Here is a 19,160-nt window from a genome sequence, read left to right as displayed (position 1 = left end):
AACTTACTTGATGAATTTACCTCATGCAGCTGCTTGTGCTTTCCCTCTGGACAAGCTCTGACCACCACAAATACAGCAGCAGCTTTGGACAGTAACTTTTTCTGACTTTATTATTTTTTTCCCTGTGCATCTGTGTGCACACATGGGTATGCAACCCTTGCAACAGCATCTGGACATCTTCACCAGTGAAATGGTTAATTCAGTTCAGTATCCATGTGATAGTCCTGCACTGATCCAAATGAACAATTTCCCCTACTAAAATGCCAGGCAGACTCTCATTTTTGGGCTGGGAAAGCCACAGTCCTGCTTGAATGAGCATCTGAACAAAGAGGCTTGTGCCACTTCTCTGCATGGCATGGAAAGCAATTCTTCAGCAAGACTGACAGATAAAAACACACTGCATGCCAAAGACAGAATTTCCCACGTGCGTGTTAACAAACCTCTCGTTATTTTTCACAAGACAAGAACTGGATTAATTCTTTGCAACAAACAATTTAATTGCACCTCAAAGTTCCCCTTAGATCTCTATCTCCCAGGACCAGATCACATTTTCACTCTTCTGCACTCAGCAAAGAGGGGCTGGGTCTGCTGCCAGGCATGACAAATACAGAATGATCTGAAAGAGGGCACCCATTCCCTGGCAAGCAGCAGAAGCAATGTGAGCAGTGTCCTCTGAAAATCATACATGCTCTTATCACTCATGAATGGTTCAGTAGAGGTGACATATTCCAACAAGTGGCTGCAAACCTTTAGATGTGTCAGAGCAGGAAGACTCGGACAAGTAACTTCTCTTGTAGGGTTTGTTCAGTGGGGGAGTACTTATGGGCTCTCCCATTCTCTGCCAGACCGTGTCTCCTCAGAGTGGTGGCTCTTGTAGAGGGCAGCGAGACATTGTGCAGGTCCGCCTGCGCTGGCTTTGCGGCTGTGTCTTTGCCAGCTGAGCAGAAGTGAGAGGCTGCGACATCATTCACAGCATCATTCCACCACTGCTGGCAGAAGCTGGGCCCTAGCAAGGCTTCCCACTGCTGCTGCCTCAAACTCTGATAAGGAAACCTCTTGACCACTTAAACCCAAAAACAAGTCTTTGGAGAGGAAGGGGAGCAGATCAGCTTCTCCTTTCTAGCTCTGGGAATGAGAAGCAATATCAGCTTGATGGTTTCACAGCTCCTCTATGTCCACTCTTCCCTCTCCCTGCTATAGCTGGGCAACAGGAGCTTTTTTTTTAGAATGTATTGTATCCCTTATTATTTGGGAAAATGGGAAGGAGTTGTCTTCTATGGAGCCAGGACTGACAGTACTGTGAGGATGGCTTTTGCCTCACTATGAGCATCATAAAGCCAAGTAAAACATATTATTTGAGATTCATAAAACAATCAAAGACAGCTTATACGACGACAGCTTGCAGGCAGAAGCTCGGGGAGCAGATCCCATGGTTAAGACTGAAGCAAAAGGCACCCAGAGGGAGGTCCCTTTGTTGACACTGTCCCACTGGGGAATGAGGGGATGAACCACAGAAAGAGCTAGCTGAAGGGACAGCCATCTCCCCAGCTTACCCAACACATGAGCCAAGTCCCACATTGCACCTGCTTCAGTTCCCAGCATAGATCCCTAAGGATGCTATTTAGCCCTCTTCCCTCTAAATCTCAGTTAGGCCCATTACACAGAATATCCTTGTGCAGGGCAGTTACCAGCATGGCACTGCCAGACAAGACTGTGATGTTGGGAATACAAAGAAAAGTTACTGGATCTGTCCCGCAACCACCCAATCCTCTGGCATTTACAGCACCCTGCAGACCTAATGAGCTAAATTCTCTAATTCTCCCTGAAACATTGCATCTTGTGACTCCAAAGTGTTTGGAAAAACAATTCAAAATCCAGAGCTGCCTCCCCGCAAGATTATTCACTGTCTCCAAAACACATCCAGGCTTCAGGAGGCAAAGCTCAGATATTAATGGATGGTGTGTGGGGCACAGGACTGGCATGTCTGAATGCACACTGAACATTTCTGGCTGGGATGGGCAGTCTCCCCAGGCACTAACACCACAGAGCAAGAGCAGAAGGCTTTCATGCAGACTAAGATGGTTACATGCAAAGCGAGAAGGTGAAAGGTCCAAGTACCAGGTCAAAGGTTGCCTCGAGCGGTCGCTTCAGTGATCTGACAGCTGGCTGAGTCTTAATTAGCAGGCAGCGAGCACATTGATGGCAATGGGCCGGGGAGGGGGATCAAGCACAGTAACAAAAACAGCAAGCAGAGGTGTGTCAAGAGAAAGCAGCAATTTGGGGAGGCGAAGAGAAAAAAAATTAAAAAGTGAATGCATTATACAAGATATTAAAAAGACGAGGCACGCACAACACGGGGTGGCTGGGTAATTACCTGGCCTAGTGGCAAGTCAGTTATTTTGCCTTAATAAGTTTTAAAAGTAAAGAAATGTCATCACAGGACATGTGCTTTGGAGCTTCATCACATCGGCTGGCACATCTGGGCAGCAGTGCTCAGGTATTAGCACCTGCACAGGGACTGGCACTGGGCTCCAGCCCTCATGCTGCAGCTACACATCATGCAGAGGCCAGCAGAGCACTCATGGAGATAAGAAAGACCACTGGAAAAGGAGGGAGCATCAAGCACATGCTTAAGTGCTGTCCTGGGACTGAGCCTTACCCAGTTCATCCAGTGCTGCACTAACTTCAGTCAAGCAGGAGTGAGTAAAGCTACTACTTGTGTACATCAAGTAACTGCAGGATTGGGTGCCTCAGAAATGCTGAATTTAGATTTGAAGTCATTCCAAATCTGTTTTAGAAGGTAGACCCATAGCCTGGCATCTGTTTTTCACTCCAAGAAAATGGAGCACCTTTCTTTCCTTTAATAAAGTCTTACAACTCAACAGGTAGAGTAAATGCATCAAATCTTGAAAAGTCAATGAATAATGTAGGCTGTTTTGGTAGCAGGGGTAATGCAACAAGCCATCAATAAATATTTTAAAGGTTCTAGTTAGCAGCATACAAATAGGGTTAATTACATTTTTAAGAGAAGCCAGCAGGATGAATAAAACATGCCTTGGCTTTGGTTAAGTAGCAGTGTCCTATATAATTAGTGAAAAAATAAAGATTCAATTGTGAAAAACACAAGAGTTTTATTTCAGAAGGTTATTTTTCAACAGACCTGCACTCTTATTTCAACAACAATAAAAACAGTAAGAAAACTAATAAATAAACTCTGCAGGACATATAAATACTGCAGTATAAATTAATTGTTCAAATTACATTCCAGGTAATATTGATACTACAAGGAGGGCACTTGCTTAATTTCTAGAATTGCCCTGGCTCTGCATTAAATTTCATAATGAATTAAAAGCAACCTCCTTTACTATCGTAAAAAAAAAGAAAAAGGTATTTAGAAAAATTTTAGTAGCCTTAATAATAAATCAAAGAGGAGGTAAGAGCTTTTTTAATATTAATTTTTAAAAAAATTAAGAAATCATAGAAGTGATGGAAGGGACTTCTAGAGATCAGCTAGACCAACACCCTGCTCAAAGCAGGGTCAACTACAGCAGCTTGCTTGGAACTCCATTCAGGCAGGTTCTCAGTATCTCCTAGGATGGAGAATCCTGTTGTAGTCTTTGTTCTTTCTTTGGTAAATAAATTTTTATTTATGTTTAAATGGTATGTCCTGAATTTCAATTTGTGTCCATTGCTTCTTGTCTTTTCATTAGGCACCATTGGGAAGAGTTTACCTCCACCTTCTTTACCTCCCACATCAGGAACTTATGTACATGGGTAAGCTCCCCTGGGCCTCTTCTTCCCTCCCCAGCTCTCTCATCTCTGGAATAATAGGTGCCATTGAACCCAACTCAACAGAATGGCAAACATTTATATAAGCTAGGAGTCACCTGGTAAGTCTTCCTTGACTCATGTTCAGAACTGTAGATACAAGTAGTCAGAATTCAACTTAAAATACAGGTGGGACCATGTCTTCCAGGTCCAAAGCATTAAACAGGTCAGGAAGTCACCCTTGGATTGTGTCTTGTAATTTCACTAAGTCTTGGCAAAGGTATCGGACACAAGTTTGCTAAGCTCAAGCAACTGGTATCACCCGCTTTTTGCAGAGAACAGGCCAAGATCTCCCTGAAAAGGATGTACTATGTATTGAGGAAGCTGAACTGACCCCTATGAGTCAGCCAGGGAAGGCGTTGGGTGCTGCTGCACTTGCATTCATGTCACATCACAATGTCATGTCAGCAAATCACAGGGTTGGGCACCCTGTCCCTACCTGGTGAGATGTACTGTGGCACTGAGGGCTTCATGCTGTGGTGAGAATGGAGACAGGATGAAGAGATGGGATGCATCTTGCACATGCTCTCAGCTCTCTAGTCAGCCATTTACAAAGCTCTCTACTTTTCCACAAATGACACATGAAATCTCTTAGCAATGGAAATGTAGCTTGAGAAGAGCTCTACTTACCATTGCAGCTGCAGCTGTCTGGTTCACCTGGTGTTGAGCTGCCTTGATTTTGGCTTGCAGGTGTGCAGGGGGATGAAAGTACTTGCATTTCTCCCTAGAGCATCGACCTTTGATGTAATCCATGCAAACTGTAACAGTATTTTCATTTGTGTCTATCATTGCAATATCTATAGGGTGAGCATAGCGGCAATCATTCTCACCACGTGTGCAATTTCCACGCTGAAACTCTCGACAAACCTTAAAAGAAAGTCACGTTATTGAACAGAACATCAAGTTACTTTTCATTCAGTATTTTCAATACATAGTTCGGTTGGCCACATTAAACCATGTGTATATTCTAAATCCATGCTCATCTGGGGCAACACATATATCAACAGACAGAGGGGCAACTGGCGCTACTCACAACTGCTTCAGGGGATGAAAAAACCCACAACGCTAATAAGGCCAATTATCAAATGCAAGCGAAGTACAGAATTTGTGCAGAATGGAAAGTGACTCCAGAAAATCAGTGTCATTTTGACAAAGCTTTTGCAAGTCAGGATTCTTCCCCTGACTTAAATGTTAATAACTCTGCTATTTGTGTCTCACCTGGATTGTTGTGGATCACACTCTTGGGTACGACATTTAATTCTAAATGTTACATGCTGCTGGCTATTTGCAACAAGTATTTTTTCTTAAATAGGAGGTGCCTCTTTCACATAAATAGTCTCCCTTCCCTTCACAATAAAACCCCGACCCTGGCATTACATGACTGCACATCTGATTACATAGCAATGTGTTTGAAGGTGTTGTCGAAATTACTAGGTATACTAGGATTTTGCAGATTCTCTTAAGTTATGACCACTGAAGCATCAGAGGCAGAGGAAAAGGTTCCACAAAAAGTCTGCAAGGTTTCTTGTCCAAGGAACTGAGAGAAGATCTTGAATAATATAGCAAGTGCTGTAGCTCATGTACCATTGTGCAGTCAGACTGAGTGTGGGGAAAGATGAGACATCAGCAAGGCAAGATAAAATATATAACACAAAACAATGCGTTTTGAAATTACACCCTTCTCCACTATCTTCCTGTGTTATAATTTACACCTGCAGGGGCCTCTGACTTCAGGTCCTCAGCCCTTATCTCCTGCAGAGTCTCTGCTTAGGGTTTGAAAGACATTTACAACTCCTCCACCACTAAGTCCCAGCATGTCCAGCCAATTGGGGAGGGAGAGATGTCTTTCCAATGCCCCACACTCATCACTCCCGTCAGTGTAACGCTTAAAGCTTTCTGTAAAAGCTCAATAAGCCCAGCTCTACAAAAGGGAAACGTCTGCTAGCTCCAGAACATCTCCCACCCAGTGAAGTGTAAGGGCAGTCCATCTACTTGGGTTTTTTTGGGTCAGTTTTTTGTTTTAAGCATAGAAGACCACATACAAAAAACAATCCTAACCATGCTCTAATAGCCACTGATATCAGAAGAGTGAGTTTTCCCAAATTTCTGAGGATTTGGGAAAAGGTCCCGCAAGAGCGTCTGCTCTGGCGGAGAGCAGCAGCCCTGCATTAGAAAAGCTGCGAGTTAAACTCTACTGTGCTGCATCAGGTCATTTTAGCAGACAGCAACAGTTGGGACCACATGTACTGTTCATCCCTGTCAGCACTACTGTATCAGACGTCCAAATACCTCCAGTTTATCCGTACGCATCAGTTTCTGCCCAGCAGAGCCTCCTGGTACTGTAACAGTAGGATTTCCGGAAACCAGGACAGGAGTATTTGGTAAAAGCTCTGCAGGAACCAAGCCCATCCCAGGAGAAACATGACTCAGGTAGGGACTAAAAGCCATTGTGGGGCTTGTTGCAAGTGATGGAGTCACAGGAAACGTTGTCTGTGTATAGAAAGAGGAAAAACAAAGTATTAGTTAAAAAGCTTTGTCTTGGATTACCCATCAAAGCCTTGCATCACACTTCAATCCTTTTAGACAATTTGATTAGCCACATCAAAATGCTGTGCTCTCCAGTCTATTCATTTATTGCTATTTATTTGCGATCCATTCGCTTCTCCTGACTCACAGATTTGTGACTCATCCTGAATACAAGGCATCTTGATTTGTCAGATCAAAGCATATTGATGATCTTTATAGTTTAATGACACAATTAAGGATTTCACGCCAGCAATTAGGGCAGGCCCAAATGAAACAGACTTCTCATTCCCAAATTAACGTCTCAGCTTCTTTATGCCTACACTGCAATGCTGTACAGAGACTCCAAGGTAAACTGCAGCTTCAGGACCTGGAAGCAGGTAATTCCATTAACTGCTCTGCTGCATTCACTATCAGCCTGCCCTGAGCTTCATGTTAGCACGGCCAGTGTGCCTCAGGTTAGGCCAAAGGCATCATTCAGTCAGGTGAGGTATCTCTCCTGCAGTATGCTCGGTGGTCAGGCATCCTGCACATCCGGGGTTGGTTTCAGAGTGCAAACACACTCCAGGCAAAAGCCATTTTGCAGAAAGATCTAAGCCTGCGCTCCATGTGAATGGCAGCAAGAGGACACCAAACTCATTAACGTCACAATGTGCCAAATCTCATGGCTTTGGCAAGAGCAGGCGAGTCTTGGGCTTGGAATAGCAATGATATCATGTACCAGATGAGATGGCTCAGGTGGACTAGTGCAAGGTCCAAGACCCCACCTGTGCTACAAGGAGCCATGTTCTCCTTGGGACAGAACAACATGCCAAAAAGATCTCAACCACTTCAGGTCCCTACCATTGTGCTAGGCAGGTCCTCTGAGTGCAGCAGAGCTTCAGTGCAGGGGGCCAGAGGTGTTTCCCTAACCTGAGCTGCTCCAGCACAGCTTCTCTGGAAAAGGAGCTGCTGTGCTGGCAGGCAGGTGAGCACAAGGCTCCTAAGCAGATGTTCAGTTCAAAGTCTGTGACTAGCCCCTATAGCCAGGGAGTCTGTGAGGTTTTAAAGCACAAGATCCAAAGTATTCTTGGGAATTAAACCAATTCCCGCTGATGAAAAACTCCATCTGCCCCCACTGAAAATGAAAGCATGCATGGCAGCACACCTGCTCCTATAGCAGGGGCTTGAGCAGCCCCCAGGGAAAGCAGCCTGAAACTTGCAACCATTTTTATTTTCCTTCCTGTCACCTGTTCCACTGTGAACTCTGGGTTTCAGTTAAAGCTACTCACATTGCCAGGTGTCCATGATACCATCCTTGGGAGCTACAGCCTCTACTTGGCAATAAATACAAGTGTGCTTACACAATGGCCTGGGGCAGTTTTTTGGCCACACACATCATTCCCACCTTTCTTTTGTTTTGCTACTTCTAAAAGAAACCACATATGGGCAGTGTGTTCCTCAACAGCATCTTCATCCTGGTACTTTCATACTTTGCTTATTGTGATGTGGAAGAAGCTATCCCCCACTAACACCAGCCAACTCTCCTAACCCAGCTTTAGCTCAACAATTCCCCGTCCTATGGTCAGTGACAGCAAGCAGCTCCCAAGCTGATAGGAAAGGGAACCATTGACAGAATATATCCCATTTTCTCCTCCTCAATGAGAAGACACAGCTTCCTGCATCAGTGGTGCTGGATGCCTGAAGTGTAGCAGAACCAAATAATTCTCTCTCTGGGAGGGATTTCCAATTTTTCTTCTTGGGAGCCTTAGTCAAGCACTGCTTCGACTGTCAGGACACTTTAGCCACTAAAGCCAGAGATCTCCCAATCCACAGCCCGTTATTAAATAATTTTCTCCTCTCTTTCAATTCTCTGTGGCTCCCAGACATTTTATACCTTTTGCTGATAAAAAAATCTCTTAAGGATTTTCAAAGCTGTGACTCCCTGAACACTTTAGTGAGAAGGCAGCATCCATTAGACTGTTTTCTTCTGTGTGACTACCAGTAATTACAGTGGTATCTGCTGAACTTCCGTCACCTTTTGCACCATAAATGCTATTTTAAGGAGCTTCTCCAGTCTGGCCAGTCTGCACAGGTTACGCGAGGGCCTAACATTTTGTCAGCATTTGTTTTATGCACCCGTAGTAGCCCAAACGTTGAAGTACATATGGCTTGCACAAATGTGTGGGCAAACCTACCCTATATGTTTTTAGCATAATAAAATATAGCTAATATAGCAGAAGAATCCTGACTGAGCAGGTATGGCAAAAACATTGCTCCAAAATTCCAGGAGATCCTTTAAAGCAGGCTTCTCCTGCTTGGGTTCAAACACAACCAGAAGCCAGGCCAAAAACCTCGCTGGTTTCTGAGACAAAGGGAAGATGTTCCTCCCACTGCTGAAGGAGGGATTTGTGCAGACTGGGAATGCTGGGGGCTCGCAACACCACACACTGAGTGAATTCACCTGAAACATTCACTAAGAGATGATACACCAGCCTCTTCATCAAAGCTACTACAAAGGTGGAAGCAGGACCTGCTCCCTGAAACACAATCTCCATCTCCCTCAAAAGCAGTCCCTCTTCTCACTGGGAGCAATCAGCAAGGGCTAATGGATCCAAACCCAAGCTGAAGCGCGTGGAGAAAAGATGTGCATGAGGAACAACTGAGTAATGTGATCCACTTGCAACCCTGGAGACCTGCAGAGTGATGCTTGTAAGAGCAGGATGAGTTTTTATTGCTGCTGCTGTTTGTTCAACCATTTCTGTGCCCTGACAGTTGCTGCTGTGTTCCCAAGGTTTCATAACTGCTTCTTCTGCCCACCTGCACCACGTGTCTGCTTCTCTGATTGGAAATGACAGTTGTGCTCCACACCCTGCCTGCAGGCCGGGGCTGCGGCTCCCAGCCAAGTGGGTGCGAAGCCAGGGAACAAGCAGACTACACTCAACATATTAAACATACAAGAGCTGGGGTTTTAAGTCTGGAGTGTGTGAAGCACTCTGAAAACTGTGCCTTTGTGAGCTGGTACCCGGGAGCTCTGTATTTATTGTGGCTGATGAGGGGAAAAGATGGGCTGTGCTCACTGCCAGATCTGGCTGCCTTGTCTTGGATTGGGAAATCCAGTCTGGCTCAGTATCAGTAATGCATCAGTATCAGTAATAGGAGTGCTGCCAGCCAGTTCTCTCCTCTATGTCTGTGCAGGTCCTCCATGTCCTCAGGGAATTTGAGCAAATTTCCTCCTTGCAGCCAGAACCCAAATGTAATTTTTACTCCAAACAGCACTGCCCTCCTCAACATGCCTCCTGTCCACCTCTTGTGACAGCTGTGCTGCTTTTGGCTGAGATACAGGTGATTTTCTCCACAGTAGCTGGTGTGGGGCTGTGGTTTAGATTTGTACTGGAAACAGCATTGATAATTCAGGGATGTTTTTGTTGTTTCTGAGCAGTGCTTACACAGGGTCAAGGGCTTTTCTGCCTCTCACCCCACCCAACCAGTGAGTTGACTATGGAGGGCAGCACAAGGAGCTGAGAGGGGACAGAGGACAGCTGACCCCAACTGACCCAAGGGATATCCCAGACCAAACAGCATCATGTTCCTGATATAAAGCTGTGTGAGGAAGAGGAAGGAAGGAACAGGGGACATGCCAGAGCAATATTATGGCTGTACACTAAAAAACCAAACTCTCAACTTAATTGCTGGTGTGCTCTAGGGCAAAACAGAAGGATTGAAAGTATCAGCACTTACTCCTGCTGCCCCCCCTTAAAGCTCTTGCTAATTCAGGAAATACAGAGACAGGTTTCCTTGCAAATTAACTTTTATACATCACAGAGACACTACCAGTAACTCCTGTGCAGAGGCAAACAGGTTACAGTGCAGCAGCAAAGGGTTCAGGCTGGTAGCAGCTCACAAGACTGGTTTACTGAGTATTAAAATGCTTGTAATAATAGCAATAATTTTAAAAAGCTGAAATGGTTGTTTTCAGAACACATCTCAGGGGGAGGGTTGCCAAGGACTTTGACAGCTCTGAGCTCCTCATAGACCCCAAGCATGGAAGCTGGTGGGTTGAAGGTGTGAGCAGAGAGAAGGCACCGTCCCAGGGAGGGACATTTGTCACCAGTGGTGGCAACAGAACCTGGAACAGCTGATTTCGTTAACAATCTAGAAGTTGCATTCGATTTGCCTAGCAGAAATTGTGCTAAAGCTAGAGAAGAAACACAGAGTGGGTGTGAAGAGGAAGGCAGAGGAGCGGTTGGTGTTTTGTCAAACACAAGCTCTGTCTCAGCCAGGAAGTGTTGATTTTGAGTTACCTCAGACCCTAAAAAAGGGAAAGCCTGAAAATGAGAGGCCCACTGTAAATACAGAGGTGTTGATAGAATGAAGGAGGGGAGACAGGTCACCACTAAGGAGCTATATAAGGAAAGTGCACAAAAAACAATGGCAGCTTACAGTCTGGTAATAGAAACTGAAGATAAAGATCTCATACTGACAAGACTGAAAACCTTGATATTAAAAACGTTATTGATGCTGTCAGAAAACCCAAAACCCAGTGTTCCCCTCCAATGTAACTGCATGGGGCTGGCTGGCTGCAAAGCCACCCTCCAGCATGAAGGCTGAGCATGCTGGAGTGAATCCAACAGGCCACAGCATCCAGCTACTTATACAGATGCTCATTTCCCCAACCAGACTGAAAAGACACCCTAAGTTCAAAGGATCTCTCGTTTGTGGGCTGCTGTAGTGTAAAAGACAGGCGTTAACACCCCACAGCATTGTCTCTTGGGAGATACCACCTCCTGGGTGGGCCAGGGTACGTAAGTTTATTCATTCCTAGCATGCCTCTGACTAGAGGCTGAGATATAAATCAGGTTTTTGCTGCACAGAACAAATGCCTGTGCAAAGCACCTGTCGAAATCGGCTCCAGCACTTGCTCCAAGCATCACTAGTCAAGCAAGTTGCTCACCCTCTGCTTGAATCCCTCCTTCAGCACCAAGGAGTGGCAGCAGGATCCTGCTGCCCCAGGAGGGGACAAAGGGCTGGGTTAAAGTCTGGGCTGTCTTCAGGGGCATGGGTGACTCAGAACTATCAAGATAGTCCTGTCTGCAAAGACCTTGACAGGAAGAAAAGATGAAGAGCTTGAAAACAAAGAGAGGAAACAGCTTCCCTAGGCAGCAGCAGAGGCAGCTGAAGGGCAGGAGTGCTGGCAGGTGTGTCACCACTGCCGTGCTCCATCAACAGCTTGTTCAGGCACTAATGGGGAAGCACGGGGCAAACCAGTGCCCTGCTCCACCACATCAATTGGACCCTGGGCTAAAGCACCTCCATGGTCAGCTCTGGAAGTCTGTCCCACACTGCTGCAAAGGGGTAAAGCAGGATGGAGAGGGTGGGGACTAGGCCCAAGGTGCAGCACTTTTTGGGTGGTCTTGCACTGGCACACACAGGATGCAAAGTGAGCATATCTGAGAAACCAGACACAACATTGACCAAAGTAGCTCTTCCTATCAATGTCAGAGCCCAGCTCTGTGTGTCATAGACACATTCAAGGCCATTTCAGGAAGCCTGGTGAAAAGCTGTTATGTCAAGTGCTAGTTTGGTTTGGATTTGGTGGGGGGTTTTTTGGTGGTGGTTTGTTTGGTTTTTTTTTTTTAATTCCTGGTGAAACTGCGCTTTAAAATGTTTAGGCATTCAGCTATTGCTAGAGCTATTACACATGCTGTTTCAAATCTCATCTCTGGCAAGCATCCCAATTAAGCAGGCATCCCCGTTGATCAGCTTTCAGATCACATGGGATTTGTTCTGCTGTTGCATCTGATCCAATACTTTCCGCTTTGACGAATTTCATGTGTAGCCAGAAGGAGGCCCCACCCTTCTCATTTAGAGAGAAAAAAAATTCTCAAAGCCAGCTTCCACTGACAGCATCTTTGGGAAATCAAAGGCAGTTGAAAGAGCAATCTCTTGTTTGTCCTGAAATTGGTGTGGAGCAAGTTGGGCTGCAGGAATCAGACCAAGAGCTTGTTTAGTCTGAGTAAAGTGTGGGAAAGCAGGAAAGGAGCAGTCACTGCAGAACAAATTTTTGTTTTCTTCTTTGTCCATGTCTCCCTCACGGCACAATTTAGAAACCAGGGGCCTTTCTCATCAGATAAGGTTACTTCTGAAATGAGAGCACTAACCAGAAAAACCAACACCGTCAGTCTCAGAGGCAATTTAAAAGGCAGGAGTAAAATTTAGGAGCATACTGGACCTGCAAGATTGCGAAGTGGGAAGATGGGAACTTTCCAAAGAGGAAATCCCAAAGATGCTTTGAATAGCCAGCCAAAGAGTGTCCACCATGAATTCCCCACAGAGGAAAACTCCAAACAGGAAGGGTTTGCTTTTAGTACCAGGCTTGGAAATCAGTGCTACTATTTTGTGGGAATTCAGGATTTCCTTCTGATGTGGATATACTTTCAAACTCCACAAAAAAGAGGTGAAGACTACAGCAGATAGAAGCCTAAGGCACAGCACAACTAAAGACTTTTTCTGTGGCAAATTTTCTCTCACCTTTACATCTTCAAAATGGGAAGAATTAACAGCACTTTCCTAGCTTATACGGCAGGGCCAAGATAAAGCTATTAGCAGACACACATGATGATCAGAGTGATGGCAAACATGGAAAAGCCCCCAAAACACAGGGGGAATATGCCAGACTGAGGAAACGTCCCAGTCTGGTGGCAGAACACCGTTATAAAGGGACACTGGGCAGCTTTCCTCTGCTGAAACAGCTCCATCACAAGTTCTTACACCAAACATCACAACAGCCTCCAACAAGGAGGAATCCTCCACTGTTCTCTGGCGAGGATGAACCAGAAACACCTGAGCTTTTCAAAGCTGGGGTGACAGATGCTGTGATTCACATGGGCAGAGAGGCCAGGTACTGTAGGTGGGACACCAGGAGGCCAAGTTCAGGCTGGTTCACAGACTTGACACCTTCAGGCTAGAAGCGCTTGTCCAAGAGATCTGGCCAGTCCTCCTGTGTGGCATAACATGAGGAGCCTCACCCAACTACAGCACACTAAGTGCACACTGCCCCAGGAAAGATACTCAGTCCCAACTTTAAACTGAGAGCTCCCAGTTAACTCTCTGTTAATTCTCCCAATTACTCTCTGCTGATTCAGATCAGCATTGAAGAGCTGCTTCAAGACCTCTGACAGTTCTTAAAATATACATTATGACAGACTAAAACTCAGCTAACAAATGTCATCCCCTCCCAGATACACCAATCAGCAGACACAAGCCATCCTCTCTCTGGCATAACAGGGTTCTCCAGCCTGAAACCTGTTTTAACCAACAAGCCAAAGCAGGGACAGGCAGTGAAGGCTTCTCTGAACTACCTACTCTGCAAACGTCTGTCTCCCACAGGCTTCCCTTCTTACCTGAAGAAAAGCAAATCTTTCCTACTCTTACTCTAAATCACCACTACTGTGAAAAACAAGCGACAGGGTTGTGACATTAGCATAACTCTCTGCTGGGACAACTGCAGTGAAATGGGCCTCACTCCCAGACATAAAAAAGTATTAAAGTCTAAACAGGATTCATCTTCCCCAGTTTTAGTCCAACGGTGCAACACATCTAGTCCAAGGGAGTCAGCATCATCTCAGTGTAAAACAACTATCTGAAACAGGATCCACTGGAACTGAGCCACTCAGAACTTCTGGGATGTATATAAATCAACTGGTCAAATAAGCACCTGGTGGTAAGACCCTTCCACTTGAAGTCCTGAATCTCACAGCTCCTCACTTATCAGAGGAAAACAGAGACACAGCCTGCCAAGAAGATGCAAAGGCAGCATCAGACACCCCTCTGGAAGATTCTGCACAATTCTGGGCAGCACAGACAATGGCCTGAGCTCAGGCACAGGGCTGGAGCCTCTGTGAACAAACGGGAAGAACAGGGAGCAGTATGAACCCGATGGATCCATGGCTGTAACTCACAATTGGCTGTAGTTGTGCACCCGGTAGCATGAACTGCATTTGCTGAGCAAACATCGCTGCGGCTGTCTTCTGCTGGATCAGGTTGTTGCGTCCATTTATTTCAAGTTGTGTTTTTAAGTGTGGGGGAGGGTGGAGATATTTGCAGTTCTCTCGGGTACACCGGCCCTAAAAAACATAATGGAACAGCATTTCAGTGAATGTAACACCCAGGGCAGCCAGAGAAATTAAGGATTGTTTGGGTTACTGGAACAACACAATCATGGAGGCGGAAGTGGCTTGGTAGCTACTGTGCCTCTTTTGTGATTTTCAGATAGCATGTGAAGAGAAGAGCAACATGACTTCTCCTGCAGTAACACTAACTGAATACTATCAAGCTAAACCAAAAAATCAGGCTTCCTGGTATTAAAATGATGGTTGTAAGAAAAAACACCAAACAATTTAACACAAACACCGATACTTTCAGAAGCTAGTGGCAACAATTCCAGAAACAACAACAAAAATGCCCTGCTTCCTTGCGTGGGATGCTTTTCCCCTCCTTCCCAACACCAGACCACTTAATTGGCCCTGACAACCAGACAGCAAGAAACAAAACTGTCTCCACCACTTCCCCAGCTGCACTGGATAAAACCTTAAGAGGACAGCTCTGCAAGGCAGCACCTCTGATCCACAACATGCAGGTACCCTGAGATGCTGAGAACAGGTAGTCACAGGAGGAAGAACTGAAACAATTTTCCCCCTTCATGCTTTCATTTTTCAAAAGTGATGCATGTTGCATCACTGACTCCTTACCCCCTGCAATAAACATAAGCACTGGCCATGCCAGTGGCTCCTAAAAAGCAAGAGATCACTGATGTTATCCCTGCAAATCCACTGAGATCATCACTTTAAAAACGTGTGAACTGTGTCTTACTTTAATAGTGTTTGCAAGTAGAAATAAGAGGATAAATACCAATACATCACTGAATAAGAAAGCTAGTAACAAATGTTGTCATTGAGATGAAATCATTCTTGAAAAGTAAGTTGTTTCTCTTCCCCCCTTTCTTTTTGAATTTCTTCCTCAAGAAACAAAAAGCATACAGAATACATGAAATACTTAATGTAACTTTATGCTTATTTATAAAACTTTTATGCAAAAATGGTGACTTTTTTAAGGAACAAATTCTTTTGAGCTATTCAGAGCCTATTAAAATAAGGCCAGACCTGGAAGCCACACAGCTGTTCCATGACATAATTAATAATGGTTCCTGCAGCCAGCAAAGGTGCAGGACCATCCATTACCCAGCCTGTCCCAGGCACTCTTGTCAAGGGCTGGGCACAGAATTCTCAGTCTCAGTGTAATTAAATTTGCTTTCCAAAAAGGGCACATCAGATGACCCCATGTACCTGCACCTGTTAGCAGGATCACGTGCAGCAGAGCTGTAACCCCATAACCAGGTCCACAAGGATACAGCTGTTACATATCACTGCACCCAAGGCTCAGGTGGGAACCTCCTGGGATGAGCCCCTGATGCATCCAGGATACTCTCCTGGGGATTCTTTAAGGTTTTTGCAAACATACAGGTGGAATCACAGGACAGTCCAAGTACCACTGCAAAAAGCCAACACCATGACCCACTGCAGGGGCTGGTTTTGAATCCCCAGCCAGGCTCACCAGCATGCCAGGTCGCTGTAGAGCAGCCTGAGATTTCTAAGCTTTTCTCTGCCCCCCTTCCTGGTGGGGTGTCTTGGGGGTGGACTTTATGATGTGTATCCCATATCACTGCCCTATGCCCAGAAATTTATTTTTGTGCCTTTCTATGCCTTTAAACTGAGCCTGAGAGGGGGGAGGAAAAAACTGAGCAAAACTTTTTCAAAGCAGTTTGCAGCTTGTTCAAGGTCACACAGAGATAGAGACTTTTTTTTCTCAACTGCGGCAGGGGAGCGAGAGGGGAGGGAAGCCCCGGGTTTGCTTTTTCTTTTCCAGCCAGCTTTTGGCAGTTTCTTTTCCCCAGCTCCTTTCCTCCAGAGAGTTGAACTTTTGTTTTCCTGGGACTTCATTTTTTTTTTTCCTTTTCTCTTTGCTGGACTGTTTCAACATCAAGAATACATTGGAAGGACTTTCCACCGAGGCCTTGGCCCTGGAGGCGGGCCCACCACCCCATCCCAGATCCAAGGAGGGAGAGGGAGATCTACGGAAGGACTCTGAATTTTCCCCCAGGTTTCTCTCAGCAGAGAGGGAGGTTTTATCATTCAGCATTATTATCCTTTTCCTGTGTGTTTGTTAAATAAATAGTTTTTATCTCTTTCCCTTTCCCTTTCCTTCGAGGAAAATTTATTTTTTTCCGAACCTGGTGGGGGAGGGGTGGTTGTAGCCTGCCTTCTCTTAGAGGATGTACTTCTAAATTTGGCCAAACTGGAACACGGAGACAACAGCTTCACTGGGGAGAAGGCTGCAGAGTTTGACTACAGCTTAAAAGGGGCTGTTTGACACGTGTCATGGGAACAGGCTCCTCTCTTATCTGCTCCAAGGAGATCAGAGTTAAACAAAAGGCAAATAATTGAATGCAAGAAGTGATGGGCTACACCCAGAGGGACAGGAAAAAAACCCACTTCCAAACTTTAGCAGCCTGGCTTTGTGGAATGAAACTCTGCCCTGCTCCTGAAAGAGCCCAGTGGCTCCCAACAACCCAACTCAAAAAGAAAGAGGCTTTTTAATGCTGTTGTTTTGGCTTCTCAGCAATCCAACAGCCCCAGATCCCCAGCAGTAAATTAACTGCTCACCACCCCTGAGGACATGAATCTTTGTCACCAGACACTTTCTCACATCTGTGTGAAGTGAGGGTAAAATGGCTGGTGCTCAGACACCCAGTGCCACTACAAAGGAAATAACCACATCATTGTGCAAGGAGAACACTCATCAGCACTAGGCAGGTTTGGGTAATCCTTCTCATGGCTGCACGGGACCAGGCCTCCCTACAGCCCTTCCCATCACCTGGGACCCAGCAAGAGTCCAGGGTTCTGCCTCAGAGCGTATCTGCAGTGTCCCACCTCCACAGCTTCTGCAGGGCTGCTGCTGACTGGGAGCCGACCCCGTGGAACCACAGGCTGTCCATGGCTAGGCAGCTGCTTGATTCCAAGCTCCAGCCTCCATGGGCTTACACATCAGCCTTAGAAATTTCTCCTGACTGTAACGTGGCACAAGCGCTTTGGATTGGGAAAACACTTATTTCTACCAAATTTGCGTAGAATAAATCTGTGTAGATGTTTCTACACTGCAGGAATGGAAAAGATGATAAAAAGAACTACTATTTTTTGTAAACAATACTTACACAGTCGGTTTCAACTTGAGAAGGACTTTGCTATTTCAACTGAAATTGTGAGTATCATTGATACCAGCAACCCCAGCTTAGTGTGAAACTTTGTTCTACTTTTTTGTTTCCTCTCAAACCAATTCGTTTAATTCTAACAGGGGGTTCTACAAACAGAACTCTTTTACTACCAGTAAAAAACCCACCATACAGCACGAGGCCTTGGTCTTGCAGACAGAGCCTGTAAGCTGAAATCAGTGCCCACACAGTATTACTGGTTTCAAGGACATGTACTTGTAAGAGACAGAGCTGTGCAGATGCTGCTGGAGAGCAAAGGCTGTGAAGTGCTGTCAGTCAGGCCTTCGAGGACTCAGAAAGACTAAATGAATCACTGCTACACTCAGATTCAAACCCATACCTTTGGTCTAACTCCTCCTCACAACATTTTGATCCTGAGCACCACCAACCACTGTGTTTCACCACGGCATATTGGAAGCCACAGCTGAGTTGAGCTGCCCTCTCCAGCACCACAGTAAGTTGTTCATCTCTCAGACGAATTTTAGGCACTGATGATGTGACAGAGTGACACAAAATGTTCCCAGTTCAGACATCTTGCTATGTAACGACTTTGAAGATGTCTTGCTCTATAGTGATGGGCCCCACTAGTACCCTCTAAACTCCAGCACTGGTAGGGGTGAGCCTTTCTTCTACCCTTCCATCACAACACACACAGTTCTTGGTACTTCCCAGAAACACACACACTCTTCAAGACCAATTTCAGCTCTACAAAAGCCGACAGAAGGACAAAGGAACTGCCATTTTAAACTCCTCAGTACCAGCTGCAACACAGCAGGGAAAGCAACAGGAAACCAGTAGCAAATCTGCTGTGTGGATACCAGGCTGGGGATAGATAAGGACAACTCCACTTTATACATGTGTGGCCTAGGAATACAATCTGAGAAAATACAACAGGAGTCAGGCCCCCAAGTTTTAGATGAGCATATTTATGCTACAAGGCACAGTTTTCCTGCAGGGACTAACTGTGGCTCCAGCATATCAAAAGCTCAGCATAGGGCACAGGACAGTTCCAGGGCTGTGCACAGAAGACCAACTGAGACATTCCCCAAGCTGAGTGTTGCACCAAAAAGCACCTGGAGTGGTCACTGCACATGTTGGGAAGGGGCCTGGTGACTAATCTGTGCTGGAAAGCAGCACATTGAGCCTGCTGGCACCAGTGCAGCCATCCTCTTGTAAAATTTGAAAATTTGAAATTTGCTGCTGTCAATTTAGCCTGAGTACTGACTCCAGGACAGGCGCATTCCCACCCAGTCCTGGGTGGCATACAAACCTGCAGCCAGGGAATCACCACCCAGTAACAGACTACTGCTGGCCTTGGTAACATGCTAAATATAGCTATATTTTCTGGCTCCTCGCAAAGTGGAAGGAGTCTGAAGGACCATATTCATCAGCTTCTTTGCCAACTACAGCCAGGAGCGAAAAGCATATGGACTGCACTTTCCAAGGCTTGAAAAATGGATATTAAAAATAAATCATTAAAGGATTTTATAAGAGTATCTTCTCC

General features: G+C 45.5%; 1 protein-coding gene across 4 annotated transcripts in view; it reads right to left on the bottom strand.

Moving 5' to 3' along the window:
* MBNL3 (muscleblind like splicing regulator 3) overlaps positions 1–19,160 on the bottom strand; it is a 93,543-nt gene that overhangs the window by 18,584 nt on the left and 55,799 nt on the right. For all 4 annotated transcript variants that reach the window (XR_014226761.1, XM_082289442.1, XM_082289443.1 and 1 more), the window contains 3 exons: positions 14,292–14,456; positions 6,118–6,318; positions 4,459–4,695 (listed from right to left, as the gene is read on the bottom strand). Coding sequence is in view for 3 of the 4 variants with exons in the window: in XM_082289442.1 (XP_082145568.1) it covers positions 4,459–4,695; positions 6,118–6,318; positions 14,292–14,456 (603 nt within the window). In the remaining variant the exon portion in view is untranslated. The remainder of the gene's footprint in view (positions 1–4,458; positions 4,696–6,117; positions 6,319–14,291; positions 14,457–19,160) is intronic.

Source organism: Coloeus monedula (genome assembly GCF_965178545.1).
Source record: "Coloeus monedula genome assembly, chromosome: 12".
Classification (NCBI taxonomy): Eukaryota; Metazoa; Chordata; class Aves; order Passeriformes; family Corvidae; genus Coloeus; species Coloeus monedula.
Note: the sequence above shows the minus strand (reverse complement) of the source record. Positions and strands in the feature narration are given on the sequence as shown.